This window comes from Gymnogyps californianus, chromosome 3, assembly GCF_018139145.2.
Source record: "Gymnogyps californianus isolate 813 chromosome 3, ASM1813914v2, whole genome shotgun sequence".
Taxonomy (NCBI): Eukaryota; Metazoa; Chordata; class Aves; order Accipitriformes; family Cathartidae; genus Gymnogyps; species Gymnogyps californianus.
The window spans coordinates 159,436-173,297 of NC_059473.1; the positions used below are offsets into that span (position 1 = coordinate 159,436).

Sequence of the window (13,862 nt, forward strand, 5' to 3'; positions counted from 1 at the left end):
CCCATATTACACTGCCCTGTGACCTTTGGATCGTTACAGGAGACCCAGCGCTCAGAAGGAGAAGCTGCAAGAGTGGACGGTGATCTCCGGCGATTAAAAAACAAAAAACAAAACAAAACAATAGCAACAAAAAAACCAAACCCCAAAACCAGAAACAAAACTAAAAAAAAAAAAACCAAAAACCAAAAACAACCAAACCAAAAAAACCCAACCAAAAAAATTCCCACGATTCTCCTTGAAAATCAGCCCCTGTACGATGTACCCTCTTCTGCATTGTAGCAATAGTCTTAAGTCATAAATTAGATTAGTCTTCCATCAAATAACTTAAAAAAAGAAGGAATTGTAGCAGACCAGTTTTGCCTGGCTTGACGCCAGTTAGCAGCCAGTTCATCTAGAGTCCCAGTCACACTGTTCAAAAACTGAGCTAGGAAATCACATGAATGTTGAAAACAAACAAACAAACAAAATAATCTTCACATCGATGCAGGATTTTTCCAGGTTGTGGGGGGGTCAGGGAGAGGGCAGACCTAGATGGGGCCACGGGTCCTATGAACAGTGAACAGGATATACGTCACGACTTGGAGGTGCACCGCATTCAGGAGACGCCAGCCGTGGTTTGTATTGCACAGGTAAGAAGGAAGCTCCTCCCGACAGTCCGCCACCTGCGTTAGTGATCTCTGCACATTGGCAAGTTCACAAAAGTGAAAACATTGAACTCGGTCATGATGGAGAAACACAGGAAGATGCCGTAAAGGGAAAGGCACACACACCCTAGCTTCTTATCCAGTTTCCATTTGTTCATGTGGACGCCAAAAACCTACAACAAACACAGAGTAAGCCACCACAGCAGGAACATTTCGAATAAAGCGGTAAATTCCCTTCTCAAGTCCAGGGGCACGAAGATGACTGTCCCCTCAGCGGTCACCTGGACGCTATCACAATGCACGTACTGCAACAAGGGAGCTGAAGACCACGGTGAAGTAAGCCAGAGTAGCCCCCTCGCAGTCATGGAAGCCACACTGACTTACATCACCTCGAGGCCTGGCCCAAGGGCCTTAAGTTTCTGCAGTGGATTTCATTTTGGCAAGAACCACCCCATTTAATTAATCCGAAACATTTTCAAAGGCCAGATTCCTTTTTCTTCACTCAAAATACGTCACGTGCCCCTCTGCATCTCAATCTAGAGCCACACGGTCTAAGGCTGTGCTTGACTTTGCCTAGTTTCCTCCCACACAAACCTCTTAAAAGATTAAAGTCTCGTGTACGTGGGAATTGTGTTGGTGTGCAACGCACAGGAGGACTCTGTATAGCAGCTGGTCTCAAGATTTGGAAGATGTCACATAAATCCTCTTCTCTCTATCGTTTCCAGTCTGCTAGGCTGGACTTGGACAGACCAGGGAACGCACGGCACTGATTTCAACAGAAACATTGTCATGTCCAGGCACTATTTGTTCTGGTCTGTGCTGTATTTCAGCAGGTTCCTACGGAGGGCCAAAGCAAACTGTACAGCATTTTGTCTACCCGTCCAACAGAACGGATCCCGTCATACAGCAAGCACTCTGCTTCAACTCTAGCGTGAAAAATAACTAATGATTACTAACGGATCTCCCGGGCTCCTCCCATGAAAAATATACAAATGCGAGAGCCATCTCGTGTCAGCGATAGCTCCTGCAACGTGCCAGATTAAGGGTCTTGGGAAGTTTAGAAGAGGAGCGGCCATTCCTATCCCTTAACAACAGACTTTGCAACCGCTATTACAGCTGGAGGGGAGAAAGGAACAGGTGAAGAAAACGTCTATAAAAATCACTCTTTTGGAAATGAAGAAGAAAAGACTATATACATACTGTGACAAAAACAGATGCCAGCAGGAGACCAACAGAATAGATAAGTCCTCTGCTGTTTAACCGAATCTGTAAAAGAAGGAAGTTCATAAAACCATGTCACAATTTCAAGCAACAATACTTCTCTCTGCTGATAATTCTGTAATCCTGAACTGCTGAGTTGCTAAACACTGGCTTGCAAGCTGTAAATGCCAAGTCAGACCATTACATCACAGATTATTTTGCCTACTCCCTGTTGCCAGAGAAGGAGGAGTATTATTAGAGTAGCACCCTTAGGACCTGACAGCATTTCAAACTGTTCCACCCCGACACGGGCTTTGGCATCCCTCATACCGTTGTATCATGAAATTTTCTTTTTGGCAATTAACTCCTATGTGAGTCCTGTAAGAACAAAAGGGGGAAAGGAAGTTTTGCATTCAGTCACCAATTAATGCTTCACAGTGGGGGAAAATAAACAAGGACACACACAAACACATAATGTCTTCCCTGCTCTTAGTCACCTCGGTGAAGGACACAAGCCAGTAATCTCACGGCCTCAACCTCAGCTGCTGAAAGTCATCGGTACCAACGCATCAGAGCACACTAGCACAGGCTGAACATTACTTAGCGCTGAGGCAAGTAAGGCAAAGAGACAACTTATTGCCTGCAGGTCTGTGTAGAGATACCATCACTACGGTACCCAGGCGCATCGCAGGCTCTGATGCGGCCGTCTCCCCGGCAGAGCCGCAATTACATCCACTGTGCAAGCGGAGAACGGAGATACAGCTCCTCAAAGCTGTGTTGCTATTTAACTGCCACTTTTAGAGGCTCTGGAGTCTAAGCAAAGGCACTCACCTGCATCTTTAAGCCCTAAATACATTTAAAAACGTCATTTTACGAGACATAAACCTAAAGCTACATAGGAAGGCTGCAGGGAGTAAAGCCACCTCTCCAATCCTGTTCCTCAGCTAGGATCACGCTTCTCCTCAGTTGCCCATTCCTCTCTCGGGGAGCTTGATCATCATCCCTTTGGGCTCTTTTACATGACCTTCTCAAGCAGCATCCCCTGCAGCAGCGGCAGGGCAGCACTCAGGTGGAGTCTCAAGGCATTTGGGCAGGGGCCACTGCGGTGAGGGAGACCTCCTCCTAGGGAAGGTCGGCTTCTCCGGGGAAGCAACAGGGCAGCTGGAAGCTGTGGGGCGGGTGTCGTGGGCGACTGAACTGTAAATCTTTAGACCACCTAATATCAATCATTCTCTCAAGGCCGCTATAAGGTAACACAGCCCACTGTGTTCCTCCCTGCGCCTTCTGTGCAATGAAACCCTCCGCGAAGCTGAGTTCCAACTGACAGTCACCAAAACCGATTAAAGTAGTAATCGACTATTTAAGTTTCCTGGCAGAGGTCAATCTTAGCAAGAAATTATGCCCAAGTGTTTTTCAAGGATGCTTTAGAAAAGGGCACGGCCATTGTTTGTCTAGCAGACTTTGATTTTGTGCCGTGCAGGTGTATTTTCAGTCACACCGCTCTGCTGCTGAGGTCAAACAGCAAAACTAAATGCAGTGATCTGCCTTAAACGGGCTGGCATCCAGTTCTTAATTGCTCAGCTTGTTCTACATTTGTATACAAGGAAAAGCAAAAGCATTAGTCCGTTCCTGCAAATGATCTGCAGACAAGAAAATAGTTCCCAGAATGAAAGTTCATCCACCTCAAACAACACATTTTTTTCTAACAGCTGGATTTATTTCTTGGGTTTTTTTAAACTGTTTCTAGTCCAATAAACAATTCAAACTAAACTTCTATGCTACGATGTTATTTTCTCAATTGTCAAGACAGAAAATAATGGTACATAGTGTATCACTGGCCACTTTTCAGTGCTCGCATCCTTCCCGTTAGACGATAAAGCAGCCCATTTGCAAGAGAAGCGGGTATTGCTAATTTGATGATAAGCAGCACTACAGTTTCATGAATGCAAGACTGCTGAGGCACTTGGATCATTTTGCATTGCAGCCAGGAAAAACTTCTCACCCAAAATTTGCTCCCAAATCCAGAGTAATGATTTAGCTTCATTCCCCAAGGACAACTGAGGGGAGAGTCTGACTTCCAGACGGACTACCGGTTCCGACATTTCGCAAACCTGAGCCTGCAGTGGACTCCATACACCCAGGATCCTCTGGGCAAATCCATGCTGGAGACAAGGTCAAGCATGCTGCAAAAAGACAGTCCTGGAAGGATTTCTCTCCTCTCCTGTACATGCTCCAGATTCAGTGTGATGACACATTGCTGTATTTCTAATAAACCGTGGTAAGCGTTAATAGGTCTTGCACAGCTCCTACACACCGGAATTGTTACAGCATTTGTGCACACAAGCGTCCCACCGATTTGCAAAGCTCTGTTGCTGCCTGAGGTTTACTGTTATCTTCATGTGTGTTAAAATACTGGCTTACACAAATGGCACGGTTTCCTTCTTTACTGATTCTTGCCATCATAAAAAAAGGCTACAGCCGTGATGATCATCTGTTCTTAAAGGTATTACAGCTGTAAGTGTATGTATGTACAGTGGGACCATAATATTCCTATGGCCATTACATGTAAAATACAACATTCTCACTAGACTGGCTGTCCAAAGAAATGAAGGATTTGGATTGCTTCAGAGCGTGAAGGCCAGTTTCGGGACTGTCTGCATAACTGAAGATGAAAAATGTAATGATCCCACTGTTAATGTAAACTGCAGGCTGTAAGTGGCGGACAGGAGGAAGCGTATTCTTGCAGCTATGGAAGAAGTCTCTAAGGCCACTGCAGCTTCTATTACCAGTCCCAAGCAAACCTCAAAGTTTTGCTGAAACAAGAGCTGCTCTTGGGATGGGAGACAATGTCAGGTTCTGACCCAGAAGACCTTTTTCTTCGATGCTCTACATCGTATTTCCTCTTACGCTAAGGAGCCAGGACAAGCTCATCTGGGGGCTCTGTGCACCCATCACTGCTCCCTGTAGAGACGGACTGGTCCACTGCGCTTCATTCACTCCCGTGCACCCACTCCTCTTCTCCTGCTTCCACTAATCCGAATGGTCCATACACAACAGCTAACCTGGATTTCCATTTTAGTTATTCTAAAATGCAAAAAAAACCCTAGACTAACTTTGTATACCTGAAATACAAATTTAAAGTCACGTTCCCTGCTACCCCAAATGAGCAGCAGCTGGCTAGGAACGACAGATACTATTTTACAATAAATGCCTGTCTGGATTTTGGTCAGGAATTCTGTTAGACCAGTGCCAATATCTGTAAAAACTGTCAGTATGAACTACATCAATCGGAAAGGAATCTACAGGAAAAGGAAGCAAATGAAGCAGCTGGAATTATTTTAGCACGGAAAACGTCTGAATTCAACCTAAAGTGCAGACGCCGCTTCTCAGTTACATCATTAGCCTCCAAAAAACCAGCCGACATTTGGAAAGACGACCATTCCAAAGGCCTCTGTGTCTAATCTGCTGAGGAGAGTGCTTCCAAAGAGAGGTGTTTGGGGCTGCTTTCTTTGGACTATCTGCAAGGCTCCTCTTTGGAGGTCATTCAGGGGAATAAAAGTTGCTGTTAAGGATTATTCAAAAGTAGAAAGTGTATGCTAATTATTTATGTCAGCTTCACGAATGTAACAGTAACACACGTCACGCTGATCCCACACAGGCGAAGCAAAAGTGGCAACCCCTTCAGCAGCGTGAGCGTCGATTTTCCCTTGCAGTGGTACTGCATTAAAACACTTGAGTTTCACTCCAGGTTAACAGCTCTCAACTCGGGCTTAACTAGCCATGCTCCTGGCCTGGCATCTAGCACAGCTCACACTGCTGAGTAAAGCAATTAGCTATTAATTAACCAAAGTAACAAGAACTTTCCTTTACGAGGCTTGATTATTCCCACAAAAAGAAAGGATTTCCTGGGAGAGGTGAAAGGGTGCTTTCTAACGCAGTTTTCACTTTCCGGTGCTTTTTGCTCCGCAAAAAATCCGACCGTTTATTAGGGTCATCGCCTAATACCTCACTCTGCCATGGGACAGCAGGATTAAAACCCTTCCATGCACACAGAAAGGGAGGCTTCCCTGGGTGAGCAAATGCTCGCTGTGGAATGCACTTTGTCAGGAAGCTCATTTGGCTGAACTGGATACATATCACAGCTGGACTTTCTGGAAGAAAAAGCGCAACTCTTCGGGTGAAAAACCTCGCCGGTGAGCTCAAAGCACTATAAAAGCTGTGCAGAATTCCACATGTTGCCACTGTGGCTCAGGAGGTGATGCGTGCTGCCTGCCGCGCCATGGAGCAGGCAGAAAAGGGACAGAAGAGGACACAGACGACAGGTGAGAAAGGCTACAAAACAATGAGAAGCGAACGAAAAACAACAGAAAGGCAGCTGGAACAAACCGACACTGATGTAAGCCTGTCCCCAAAGCAGATTTGCCCTGGGGCGGCTGGGAGATGGATTCCATGGATGGGTGCTGGGTGTTAATTCCAGATGTATTGGTCTTGCAGTATACATGCTGTGGAGTTACTCCATGTGCACGTAAATAGTCCAACTAACTTGGCTTGCTGCTTATGCACAGAGCAGCTCTGCATGGCGTGTGCAGGGAGTCCAGCTGCGTACGATGCATCGCTTTTCTGGCACACGCAGTGAGTCTGACCTCACCAGACTTCCGCACATGTGGAGAACGGCATACATTCAGGCACCGTGCCCAGGGTCTCTGCATTATTTAAGACAGCCCTGGAGCAAGCTGATTTACAGCCCTAAGAAACCTCCCTCATTGTAGATACAATTCCTGTTTAAGCCTGTTGCCCACATACCTCTTACTGTAAAGGTTTCTTGGACTAATACGGCGCTTCGAGATTCTTGCAGACTTTATAGCTCACATTGAGAAGAGAATGAAAGCTGTCTGGGTTTGTTCAGGTCCCAAATGCAACAGCAGTCTGGTCTTTGAGGGATGTTTTTTGCTAAATAGTCTCACTCCAACAAAGAAAGGTCTCCTCGGAGCTAGATGAAACTCACTGCCAAGCATTTGGCGGGGCTGCAGCCTGAGGATTTGGGGAGATGTTCTCCAGGAAACCTCGCACTGGTGGTATAAGGGGTTTCCAGCATCAGATCAGCCAGCGGCGACTTCCCTGACACACAGGTCACATTAGAGCACTACCCATTTACCACCGCTGAGGGAGGCAGGATTGAGCAGATAGCCCACATCGTTTGTGGGATGAGCCCATATTCCCTTCTATCAGGTCTGCTACTGGGCACCGAGGGATTTAATTCTTGCATTAAGAGTAACCAGAGGACCGCTGCCAAAGCTCTTGGCTAGCCTATGCCGAGCTCCAGAAATGGTTCTCTGAAAACATAACAGAAATCCTCAAACATTAATGAAAACAAGAACATTTAATTCCAGCAAACGCTGCTATTGCTTATCTATCGCCAACAAAGAGAACGTACTGTTTCAAAGGGGACAGGTTTAGATTTGCTCTAAGCCTGCTGCAACGCTGCACAGCATTGCGCTCACTGGCGCACAGCACGGGTTGCTCATCAGAACAAAACGGCAGCTCTAACAGCTTCCTACTCCTTTATCCTACCTGCTAATGCCAAAGGTTTTCCTACAACCCCCTCCCATTTGGCCCAGGTCTAACATTACAGCCAGTCTGTCCGCAGCAACGGCTAGAATCACAACAGCCACACAAGTAGGCGTGCTGCTTTTTTTTGACCTTCTCTCCAGCCCTGGTAGCCTTTCAACATTTGCTAATCTAATGCCCACCTATCTATTTCAAAAAAAGTCACCACACAGAGCCACGAATTGTTTTATACAGTATTGCTCAGTGGTTCTGAGAGAGTTAAATCCGAACTAGGCTGAATAGCCACTGTTCGCTCACTTGTCCTTTCTCTCATTTTAGTTCTCCACTTGCCTAAAGGATCCTTTCTTTTTCTGCATTTGATTTTGGACTACCTGCTGCTGTTTCACACGTTTCCCATAACTCTACAGCTCTAGAAATAAAGTTTTAACTGACAAACTATTCCTACTTCTCTGGTTATCACTGCAGCCTGCCCTATTTCTTATTGTGACTTCTCACTGGGAGCACAGGAACTGAGAAGATTCTGAAATTTGGTACAAAAGCTTAAGAAAAACGTGTCCTTGATCTGTCAAATTAGAGTAGAAATCAGTCAGCCGGCCTTCTCATGAGCCAAGTGGCATTTCCCGCAAGAGGCAATGGAATAGGTTTTCTCAGGGTCTGTGACAATGTGTAAGTTCAGGGAAAACAAGGCTAGCAAAACGTTCAAAACTCACAGCAAGGGAGGAGGTAATTTCAGTTTTTAGCAAAGAGCAGAAAAAGGGCCCCAGCTGGAGTCGTCTTAATTACAGAAGGAAAAGCTCAGTTCTCTGCTCATTTCAGAACAGGAAATGCTTCTTCCCCGGGAGAGAACTGTCTGCAGACGAAGCGCTCCCTCATATTGCAAGGACGAAAAATCAACATTCCCAAACTCTCCTTTGAGGCTTGGCTTGTATCTAGCGGCTAAAGCAAGCCAGAAGAACGCTCCGTTTTGACTGATCGCACATGAAAGGTTTGCAAGTTCCAAATCTGCTCTGTCTGAATTTGAACGGAGGCTATCTCCCTGCTTCTTGTGTGGCAAATACAAAGATGCTGCCACCAGCTCCAGCTATTCCCACGCAGCTCCTGCAGGCAGTAAGTAACCGAGGCTGAAGCTAAACAGCAGAGGAAAAACAATGGAAATAAAAGCGATTCCATTCTTCAGTTCTTTTCTGGCAGTCGCTGAAGGGAAAACAAGGAGTTATTGCCAAAACTGGTTTTGCTCCAGGGTCCAAATGTGAGAGAAACTACCTCATTCAGGAATATTAGAAGGACTCTGCTTTGTTCCCAGTCCCTTGGCTGAAAAAGCTGTAGGCCCTCTGTCCTCTGTTTGGGGATCCTTTTCCTGCAGCGTCCCTGCCTGGCAGTGGAAATTCAGTGTAAATCCTGCATTCCCCAGGTCTTGCCATGAGACAGCGGTCTCAACAAACTGGAACTTCAGACATGTGCTGCATTCCTGCACGTTTCAATGGCATTTCCTTCTTGGACCTTTTTTACGACTCCTAAGAAAGCATCCTTGGTTTGCTCTGTATCACACAATTCACTGTCCAGAGGGTACACACCCTGGAGTATGCAACGTGGAGTGCTGCACATAGACACTCAAGCTACTAAGCAAGAAATGCAAGGGTTATGGTTGGAGAGAATTGCTGTATTGTTAGGAGCTTTGGAAGGGACCAGACACTTTTGCTTTAGACACTTTTGGTCTACTACAGTATAATCATCCCAGTGTCCCTGTCATGAAACCAGGGACCAAATGCACTCAACCCATGCTGTACACTATTCCAGGAAGCTGGAGGGACTAGTTAGTAGCTTCAGCATGCACCTGCTGCCATGCCCATCCATAGGATTTTGGGATCAGCCAATAAATTAATCCATTAATACCTGCCAAGCTTCATACTGCTGCTGCAGTGATACCAGCACATCATGTCGCAGATGCTCATGTGACAGCCGGAAAGAGTCTGGTACCCCAGGGCAGGAGGAGGAGGAACATCTCCAGAAGCGAAGGGTGATGCTGTGGGAAGCAGGGACCCCTGCAGACACTCAGTCACCACCGACAGTCCCACTGAACCTACCCTCCCTCTTCCCTCAGAGGATTTAAGGTGGTCTATATGGGCCAGCACGGGGCAGGGACAGAAACACCGATGTTGGCTGTGAGGAGATGAAGGCCAGCTTTGTCCTAATGCAATAAGATTGATCATAGTGCCTTGGAATTAAAACAGCGAATAGCAAACTGGTCAGCGAGTATCAAAGCAGTGACGGCTGCCGTCTCGACATGCGTTTCTCGAGCGTCCGCTTCCTTCTGGATTCTCTGATGTCTAACAAGGCTCGCGCTGGGGATACTCCTCTCTCTAGCTGCCTGTTTGCATGAAAGGAATGTAATGTCTCTAAGACTTCTAGCTTACTGTCAAGTTTTGCTGAAACTAGCTGAAGTTATCAGGCAGAGGAGTGATGGATAGACATATGCTGATGTGAACAAACCCGGCTGTTTATCCTTAGGCTAAAATTCCTGATCTCTAAAATACTCCTGGCCGATGTCTGGTTTACAGCTTCACATCCAAAAAAAGATTCCAGAGGGAAGCAATTGGATGGAAGACACGAAGCAAATGTCCTTCCACTCTTGGATTTGCCAGGGCCACTGGGGAAGGATGCTTACAGGATTACGGAGTCAGCAACGTGTCCAGGACTCAGAGCTGGAAGAGATGAGAAAGTGAACTCTTTCAAAGGTCTCTCTAGGTCCAGAGGGATGCTGCTTTTTCTCCGAAAGTCGTGCTGGCATGCTAGATTAGCTACGGCTGATAACAGAAGGCCAGAGCTGCAGCAGGAGGGTGGCCAAGTGACCTCTGAGTAGTGGAGATGGAAGCTCCAGTGGGAAGCACAGAGGAAGACAGAGTTAGCGCCTGGGCATTAAGGGGTGTCCAGAACTAACAAGGACTCTTAAAATAATAAACTTATAGTTGGGTTAGAGACTAGACATTGTGGCAACAGATGGGATCCAACACGGAGGCTGTTTGATATTGACTAGATCTGCCTTTTGATGGGAAAAGCGTCAGTGGCCTGGCCCCAACCAAGGACTGTGGGACTGACAACTGAGTTGAAGGCAAAGGGTGAGGGCAGAGGAGGACCTTTTCTTCTCTGCACCAACACTAACATTTCCCTGGAGAAGCATGAGTTGGAGCATTCTCTGGCTTGGGTGTGGACTGACTGCAGTCAGAACCGGCAGGAAGAGAATAAAAATCCAGTATTGCATGTTGATGATCACACTGAGGCAGACCCGGTTCGTGGTAACAGATACACACAGGCGAGGCCAGGTGAATGATATCGGAGACCGGTGCCCTGGAGCATACAGCGGGTTTGCAAAGCGCTGCCTCGTGTGCCAGCTTCCTGCGTCACACCGTGTGGGTGCAGCCCCCCTGTTCAGGCTGGGGCTGGGACTGCCCCGCAGTCTCCACTTGCAGTGTACCCACATCCTCCAGGAAAATGTTTCATTTAAAGTAGGAAAACAGAAGAAGGGGAGCTTCCTTCTCTAAAAGTGGTGACAGATGCTTCCAAGATGCAGTCTGAGAAGCAAAAGTGGTTTTCCATTCCTTTCTTGTAACGAGAAAGGAAGAATAAAATAACTAATAAGCTGAAACATCCATTGACAATGGGCCTGGGAAAGGGGCAGTCAGAAGTGGGCGAGGCACTTAATCAAAATGATTGCGATTTAGCAAACCCAGCACCAGGATGTGTCTCGAGAGATTCAGTCTATTTCCAGTTCTGCCACTTACCGACTGTGTGACCTCCAGCCAGTCCATTCGTCTCTCTTTGACAGGTCTCCTCTTGCTCTTTTCCTCTCTTATCTATTAGATCACAAGCTGTATTTTTTCCCCTCAAGCGCTGTCTCACAGAGTGAACTTGTTTGAACAAGAAGCCCCGATCCTGCGTGAGGCTTCTTGTGGTTGCTGCCAGGCATATGACAAAACTAGGCAGTAACTGGGACCTTGCGGGCCGATGCTTTCAATATACCTACGTCTCACAACCAGCCACAAGCTTGCAGGCTGCATCTCATCCAAAGCTCTCTGCTTACCTCAAATCAAAACGCACCATCTGTAAAATGGGCTCTGAAACACCCACCTGCCCTTAGGGCGCGTAAGGAAGGCTCAAACACGAGCTCATCCTACCACGGGTGCTACAGCAGCTGAAAGCGCCGTTAGCAGCGAGGCTGCTCTTCACGTTCAGAACGAAACCCCATCGATCTCCTCCTGGTTGGGAGCCGCTGCTTGGCTGGTTAGTGCGCGAAGCCACTTCACCGCACGCGGCTGAGAAAGTTCAGAACGCGCATAATGACGGGACACCGCGCTGCCACATGCACGGGCACGCCGCAGCACGGAGGCAGGCAAAGGGAAAGCAAAAGGGAGCAGATCTTCTTCTCCATTTCTGCACAGTAACGTGCCAGAACTCTTTACACCAGCATTAACAGGGAGCAAAATTTGGCCGCAGGGGATTCTGAGTCAGGCAGCCTGGAACAAGAGATACGTAGGGATTTTACAGAGTATCATACTAGAGAAATACCATACTCTGGAGAAAGCCTTGAGTGTTTAGACTTCCAGAAAAATAAGGCTGGAGGGGGTTCTAGGAGGGTCTTCTGCATTAAAGCTTACCTTTCAAATCACACAGTCTACTTGTTTTGGCTTCCCCAAAAGCTATTACTGCCTTAACAGCTTGTTTATTAAAATGCCTTTACTCTCTACTTCCAGCGAAAGCTTAACTTTGCCACAGTCCTCTTATATTAAATGTTCTGAGGAGGCAGCCACGGTTTTGGATGGCTATGCAAAAGCAATCGTGATCAAGCAAGCTCTTTTCGGCCTTTACAAATCTCTCCTTCCCTCCGTACACAAGATGGGCATCACGATGGCTTTGAGGCGTTCCTCTTTTGGAGGAGATGCGACGACGACGAATTTGGATCCCGCCAAATACCAGAGGAGCAGTCCTAAAACCTGTGATCCCCCAGGCAGCTCGTGCAAGCAGCCCAAGGCTCAGCCCTGCGGACCTCCCCAGGGAGCAGGAGCTCCCCGGCTGCTGGCCCTGCTGACCTCGGTGCCAGGCACATCGGCAGGGCTTCACGAATAACAAACAGCACCCTGCAGCACTCAATGCTGTCACCGGGCTACGCCTGACCCAGCCAACTCTAGCCTTTTCTGGCAACTTCGTAATACTTAAATAATTAATTACTAACAACAGGGGGGATGCGGGGGGGGCTTGTTTTGTTTTAAAGTCCAATTATCCAAGGATTTGGAGAGAAATCCGGGAACTGCAAGTGAAAAATGAGGAAACTCTCTATGCTAATTGTGGGGCTGTTTCCAAGGCTGCCTTTTCTAACCACGTGATCGCACCGTACAATGAATATTTTGGGTGTGCAAAACAGTAGTGACATTGTTATGCCTCCATGAAAGCTGGCTGCTTCCGTTCAGCCGCTTGTTTTCATCCTTTTCCGCAAAAATATGGATGAGCTACAGATAAGCTGCTCATTAAAGAAAGGGATTTCATTCCTACAGCATTGCTTCCTTTTGTCACTCCTGTATTCAAGAAGCAGGAAGATCCAAGGAACTACAGGCTGGTCAGCCTGACCTTGATCCCTGGGAAGGCGATGGAGCAAATAATCCTGGGAACCACTTCTCAACGTACGAAGGACAAGAAGGTGATTGCGAGTAGACATATAGATTTATGAAGGGGAAATCACGTTTACCCAGCCTGATCGCCTTCTATGATGAGGCGGACTTGGTGGGTGAGGGGAGAGCAACAGATGATGTTTGTGTTGACTTCAGCAAGGCTTTCAACGCTGCCTCTCAAACATCCTCATAGGCAAATGGAGGAAGAACAGACTAAATAAGCAGACGGTAGAGTGGACTGATACCGGGCCGAACCACTGCGCTCAAAGTCCAGCTGGAGGCCCGTCACTAGCGGTTTACCGCAGGGGCCAATACTGCTTAACATCTTCATTAATGAACTAGACGATGGGGCAGAGGGCACCCTCAGCAAGTTCGCAGCCGATACACCAGGGGCTTGTGCTGCCATCCAGAGGGACCTGGACAGGCTGGAGAAACGTGCAGGCAGGCAACTCGTGAACATCAGCAACGGGAACTGGCAAGCCCTGCACCTGGGAAGGAACAAGCCCATGTATCCGTACGTGCTGGGGCTGACCAGCTGGAAAGCAGCTTGGCAGAGAAAGACCTGTTGATCCTGGCGGGCACCAAGCCGAAGTCCGCAATGCACCCTTGTGGCACGGAGCACCAACAGCATCCTGGGCTGCATTAGGAGAAGCGTTGCCAGCAGGTAGAGGGAGATGATCCTTCTCTCCTCAGGACTGGTGAGGCACATCTGGAGTGCTCGGTCCAGTTCTGGGCTCCTCGATACAAGGAAGATACGGACTTCCTGGAGCGAGCCCAGCGAAGGCCCACA

General features: G+C 47.5%; 1 protein-coding gene across 1 annotated transcript in view; it reads right to left on the bottom strand.

The window, feature by feature from the left end:
- Nucleotides 1–488: 488 nt before the first annotated feature.
- The window catches only part of SLC24A3 (solute carrier family 24 member 3), a 154,011-nt gene continuing 140,637 nt past the window's right edge, over nucleotides 489–13,862 (bottom strand). Inside the window, exons 16-17 of the mRNA XM_050895013.1 lie at nucleotides 1,845–1,910; nucleotides 489–817 (exon numbers count right to left, since the gene is read on the bottom strand). Of these exons, the coding sequence (XP_050750970.1) occupies nucleotides 668–817; nucleotides 1,845–1,910 (216 nt within the window). The 3' untranslated portion in view covers nucleotides 489–667. The remainder of the gene's footprint in view (nucleotides 818–1,844; nucleotides 1,911–13,862) is intronic.